We start from the raw sequence: 6,152 nt of genomic DNA on the forward strand, positions 1-6,152 counted from the left end.
GCCGATGGCGGGGGGATGGGGGACGACGACAGAGCCGCGCTCCTCTGAAGTTCCCTCTTCGCCTCATCATCAACCTTAATTACCACGGCGGCTTTTTTTTTATTTTTTTTTCCCCCTCGCTTCGCTGTGATTACAGCCCTGCACGGCTCCTCGGCGGGCCGCCCGCGTCATTAACCCCGTGTCATTAATTGCGAACATGGGGGGGGGTGGGGGCCGGGAACTCCCCGCGAGCGGCGCCGGCTGAGCCCCGCCCCTTTCGCTCGCTCCCAGCCAATGGGGCGCGGCCGTGCGCCACGTCACGCGGCACGGCGGGCGCTGATTGGCCGGCGGGGCGGCTCCCCCGCTCGCCCAGGCAGGCCAGCGGCGGGCAGCCCCAGAGGGGGAAAAGGGGGGCGGCCGGGCCCGCTCGCCGCACTCGCCGGGCAGCGCCTGCTCCAGCTCCGCCGCACCGCCATGGCCTCCCCGCACAAGGCCAAGGACGTCTTCTCCTCCTCCTCATCCTCCTCCGACGAGGAGGGCGCGGCGGCCGGCGCCGAGGAGCCGCACAAAGTCAAGGTGTCCAGCCTGCCGTTCAGCGTGGAAGCGCTCATGTCCGACAAGAAGCCGCCCCCCAAGGAGCCGCCGCTGCCCGCGGCCGGCGGCAGCGCCGACGGGGCGGCCGTGGGCACCTCCCGGAACCTGCTGCTGGCGGCCCACGGCTCGCGGGACGCGCACAGCCCGCCCGGGGCCATTACAAAAACCTTCGACAGCGCCTCGGTCAAGTCGGAGAACTCGGAGGATGGCTCGTCCTGGATCCCTTCCGAGGCCGGGAGATATTCCCCGCCGCCAAGTGAGTGCCCCGGGGGCGGGCGGGATGCGCTGCAGCACGGAGATAGATGTTTTTGTTATTATTTATCCTATGTAGCTCCTGTATTTTATATCCTGCCGGGTCCCTGAGCGAGCTGGGCTAGGGGAAGGTCTCCTATGGAAGGAGATGATTTTTAAGCTCCTTTCCAACCTAAAACTGAGGTTCCGCTGTACTTTTATAGGTATTCATATGCGTGTCGACTTTAGGTATATGTTACATATTTATTATTATATCTTTGCATTATTATGTATTTGTAGAGTTAGATGTCTCTATAAGTGACTGCACTGATGTATATGAATATAGACCGCTTTCAAAGCCTTGAAAAGATCAGAAATCGCCCGAAACTCCTGTCCCGACTGACGGTCCCCTGGCAGTTCGTCCTTTTCTGTTCCCCGCAGAAACTCGGGATTTCTCGCTGTGCCTTTCTCCCACCGCGGAGCGCGGCGATCTCTCAAACTCGGGAATTCCAGCCTTGAGCCGCCTCCCGGCGCGGGGTTTGTCCCTCCATCCCCGGATCCCGAGCTTGTCAAAGTTCCCCGAGTGATCCCGACCCCGTCCCCTCCTTAGGGACACTCGGTGCGGCGGTGACAGGTCAATTCTGAAACCCTGAGGCTTTCCGTGCCATCCCGTATTAAAAAAAAAAAAAAAACAGGAGGAAAAAATTGCTTTTAATTCCTTAAAAGCCCCAAAACATCCTTCAGGAGAAGGGGAAGGAGCATCCCGGCCGTGGCAGGACGCACACCTGTGTCAGGATTTATCCGCGCATTCCTAACTTGCCTGGTGGGAATGAAATCCTCTGCTTTATTTAAGTTAGAGACTTTACAGGCGCGAATTGTCTCAAGGAATTTGCTCCTCAATCTAATATTGAAGGAGGAAAGTTTAGTGTTGTTACAGTTTTCCTTAATTTTTTTAGCAATAATTTTGATTTGGCTTCATCCACTTCCTTTTTTTTATGATAACCTCGAATTAATTTGATTTCTGTCGTGCTGGGAGAGGGCAGGAGGATTCCGCCCATGGCATTCCCTGTGTAGCTCCAGTTTTCAATTTTTATATACCCTCAAATGTGCTGGAAAAACACGTAAAAAAAGCTTTTGCCCTTACTTGGACCCCTTCTCTAAATCTGCCCGGACTTAGACACGGCCTAATAATTTCACAGTATTTTTTCCCCTTCGAAATTCCCCCTATTTCTCTTTTAAAATTGTTTTTTTCCTCGGGATCGGCAGAAGAGTTTTGTAAGGGACTTCGGTAGTTGAGAGTTCTCGTCACTTCGGAGGATTTGGGGAGAAAATTGAGAATCAGGGAAGGGAAGGTCCTTCGGCCTCGAGAATTTTCCTCATTTTCCACCTCGGCAGGAGGCAATGACCGATTCTCCCGCAGGAAAACCGCCTGTCCATGGAGAGTTTTGACATTAAAAATAGCCCTTCCATTTATTAGTATTATTAATATTAATATTATGGGTGGGATGAGCTGGGCGAAAAGCTGTAGAAGTTCGAATTTTGAGGAACACGGAGTGGGAGCTCTCCCCAAATGGTGATTTTTTTGGCCAGGAAAAGAAGGATAAAGAGAAAAAAAAAAAAAAACGAGCGAAACAAATCAGCGAATATTTGGAGACTGGCACGGGATAAACGCAATTCCGGGGGCTGCGGTGGCCGCGGTCCTTGTGCTTCTCCGAGCCTGGCAGTGGCTGGGAATGTGTCCCTGGGCTGTGTCCTGCAGGGGAGAATTCCCGGGATTTCATGGAAAAACGCGTTTGTACAAGCGCGGCGGGAGCTGGGACGGGTCGGGCTCTCCCAGAGCCACGGGCACCCCAAAACCCGGCCCTGCTGAGGACAGGAAAAGAAAGGAGTCGGGTTCAAAAGTAGCGAATTCATAGCTGTAGTTTTAATTTAGTGCAGTTTTAGAAGTGAGTCAGCTGAGCACCTGAATTATTAAAATGCCCTGGTGGGGTCACAGGCCAGTATTTGAGAAGTTGTTTCCTAGAAAAGCTTTATTTTTGTGTTTTCAGTATTTCAGTATTTTGTCTTCTAGAGGAAGAGCAATAAGAGAAGTGTAATTTCTTCTGCTGTAACTGTTTTCTCCCTCCCCTTTCTGAACTTTAGAACAATTTCCTCGTGGGATTTTTTAATTGCATGAAACGTGCTTAAACAGCTTCTTAGTCTGGCTTATTTTAAAAAATAAAAGGGTGAAACGAGCACAGAAAACCCAAAGTGCAAACACTGACAAGTACTTGAAGCAGACACCAGAGTGGACAAAATTCAGCAGCCTGAGTGTCACTTGCAGTGTCCTGCCAGGGTGACTTGTCCAGTGCCCTGGGAATGAGCAAAACACAACCAAATTACCGAGCTTTTGAAGCTGCCTGCTTTTTATTCTTTAGATTGCAAAATTATTAGTGAAGTGCTAAATTAATCTAAAGGCAAGTCAGAGCTCTGCCATCTCGGGAATATTGCCTAACCTGGCTGGGGTTTAAGGCAGGCACAAAAGGTGGATTTTCTGGCTTTTATTGGCTACAAAATGCTGAAGTTTTTCTGGGTTTTGTTTTCTTTTTTTCATTGGCAAGTGTAATAAAAGCTAAGTGTTGAATTAAAAGAGCGCTGCTTTCTTGTTTGAGTTTGCTGGGGTTTTTTTATACTGGTTGATAATCAGAAAACACCCACTGAAAATCAAAGTTAATCAGCAGAAGAAACACTTGATTTGGAAGAAAATATAGAAAGAAAAAAAAGTGCAGTTAGCAAAACCACAAAAATTGTCAGACCTTCTTCAGCTGTCACTTGTGCTTAGTGGGGAAATCCCGGAGCGGGGCTGGGCTCTCCTCTTGCCGCACTGTCCTTTGGGGAATGTGCTGCTCCTGTGCTTCCCTGGAGCCGGGCACTTGGTCTGCGTGCTCCACACCCCTGTGAAGTGACTCCCAAAGCCACCTGCGAGCCCTCTGTCCCTTTTCAACCCGCTGAGGCGAAATTTCCCTTGGCAGCGCATCAGCCCCAAGCGCTGGGAACTTTAAGGAAAAGATTCCCAGAGCCCCTCGCTGAAGGATGCCGTGCTTGGAGGGGACCCCTGGGACACGCAGCACCCTGCAGAGCTCCGGGGCACTGCTGCTGTGATAACCGGCCTCTCCCTTCCTTGCAGGACACCTGAGCCCCACCGCCTGCACCCTGAGGAAGCACAAGACCAACAGGAAGCCCCGCACGCCCTTCACCACTTCCCAGCTGCTGGCTCTGGAGCGCAAGTTCCGCCAGAAGCAGTACCTGTCCATCGCCGAGAGAGCCGAGTTCTCCAGCTCCCTCAACCTCACAGAGACCCAGGTCAAAATCTGGTTCCAGAATCGGAGGGCCAAGGCCAAGAGACTGCAGGAGGCCGAGCTGGAGAAGCTCAAAATGGCAGCGAAGCCCATGTTGCCGTCGGGGTTCAGCCTGCCCTTCCCCATCAACTCCCCCATCCAGGCTGCCTCCCTGTACGGCACATCCTACCCCTTTCACAGACCTGTGCTCCCCATCCCGCCCGTTGGACTCTACGCCACTCCCGTTGGATACAGCATGTACCACTTATCCTAAGAAGATCCCACAAAGCCTCAGACAGACAGACAGACAGACAGACTTCCTGGTGGATCCTGTCCAGCCCTGAGAAGGCAGAACCCCAACCAGTACTGGCCATTCCTTCTGCACGCTTCTATCTTGGCACCTGGGAGTTTGCTACGGGTTGGGCGTCTCCTGAGAGTGCTCTGAGCACTCAGAGTCTGCTCCTCACAGCAAAAAAAAAAAAAAAAAAAAAAAAAAAAAAAAAAAAAAAAAAGCATAAAAAAACAACCTAAAAATTCTTTTGAGTAAATGTAGGGGGTTTCATCCATAGGTTAAAAAAGAAAGGACGGGTGAAAAAGCAGTTTTATCATACGGAGGCAGAAATTCCCTGACACCTCCCTGGCGGGGTTTAGAATAAGAGGGGTGTGTGCCCTCGAGCCACTCTCTAAGTCGCCATCACTTCACACGGGGGGAGGGAAATAAAAAGGTCTGCTCGAAGTTTTGTTGTTCGGTTGTTTTTTTAAGGACAGCAGAGCCCGTAGCTAGAGACGTGTAAATAGAAACTAGAGCCGGTAGAGTCTCAGTGAAGTTCAGAGCCAGCAAATTCCTGCATTTCTGGGGGGAGGGCGAAGTTTTGCATCCCAAACCTCGGCGAGATGAGCAGCAGGGCCCCTAAAGGTAGAGCCCAGCTTTCCCCACCGTGGCTCCTGTAATGCCTTTCTGTGTATAAATAGCTTCAGCCTTTGGAAAGCACTGGCAGGGGAGGTGAAGAGCAAGGGAGGGTTCTTAGGCAGGCTGGTTTTTATCTCTTCCTATTGGCATGCTTAGAAATTTTTGGCTGCAGCCAGGTAATCTTGGCTCTGCAATGCTCTTGGAAAACCTGGAGAGAGGGGAGAAAGACGTGGGTTGTTCCCATAAAGGATTGTTGAATCCTTCTGGGGTTTTTATTATTTGTATTTGCCACAGCCTGTGCTAAAGAGAACCTCCCGAGTTTTCATCCATTCTAAGGGTGCCAGTAGAAATTACTCGTGCTTTAAAGCCTTCTAAAGAGAGATCCAGGTGTCACAATCAGCCCCACGAGCAGGACAGTGGGGTGAGAGAGACTGTGAGAGTGACCTGCCTGTCCCCGTGGGAGCTCTGGCAGCAGCTTCCCCAGGCTTCTCCTTGTAACTCTTGTATTATTTGTATTACTCTTGCTAACCTTTATGAGGAAGTTACTCCCAAGGCCGTGGAGCACTGAAGTCAGAGCTTCTCCTGGATTTATTTTCTTAGCATGCTGTTGTGGAGGAAAGAAACAAAACCGAAAAAATATCAGAAAAAAAAAATGGAAAGAAAAACAAAACAAAACAAAAAGCACGAGGTTTTGCTGGTTTTGGCTTGTTTTGACCCAGGCATTGATGCTGCCTGGGACCCACTGTAGATGAACTTCCTCTCTCCCTTCCCCCTCAGCCCTGATCTCCCATTATCGGAGAATCCCTTTGAAAGGGATGCCTTGTACAATTTTATATATTTTATTGAAGATTTATTATTTCTTATCTCTTATTTCGAATTAAATTAAAAAAGAAAAAACATGTTTAATCGCGTGTGGGTCTGTTAGTGTTTGGAGTCCTTTGAAAGGTGCCTTCTCTCCCTGTGTGTTTTGCACTGCTGGGTCAAGTTCAAAGGAATGTTTGGGTTGCCTTTATGATTATTTCCCCTTTCTCAATCTGATTTAAAGCCAAATTTGCAGCGCATGAGGGTGAATTGCAAGTCAACATTTTGGAGTCAAAAGCCAAAGCTTTTATGAGGTTTCC

General features: G+C 50.1%; 1 protein-coding gene across 1 annotated transcript; it reads left to right on the top strand.

The window, feature by feature from the left end:
* The first annotated feature begins 356 nt into the window (after positions 1 to 356).
* On the top strand, positions 357 to 5,916 carry LOC130258697 (homeobox protein MSX-2). Its single transcript, XM_056502317.1, has 2 exons — positions 357 to 829; positions 3,971 to 5,916. The coding sequence occupies exons 1-2, from the start codon at positions 454 to 456 to the stop codon at positions 4,393 to 4,395; spliced, it is 801 nt and encodes a 266-aa protein (XP_056358292.1). The 5' UTR covers positions 357 to 453; the 3' UTR covers positions 4,396 to 5,916.
* The last annotated feature ends 236 nt before the right edge of the window (positions 5,917 to 6,152 follow it).

This window comes from Oenanthe melanoleuca, chromosome 13 (assembly GCF_029582105.1).
Source record: "Oenanthe melanoleuca isolate GR-GAL-2019-014 chromosome 13, OMel1.0, whole genome shotgun sequence".
Lineage (NCBI taxonomy): Eukaryota > Metazoa > Chordata > Aves > Passeriformes > Muscicapidae > Oenanthe > Oenanthe melanoleuca.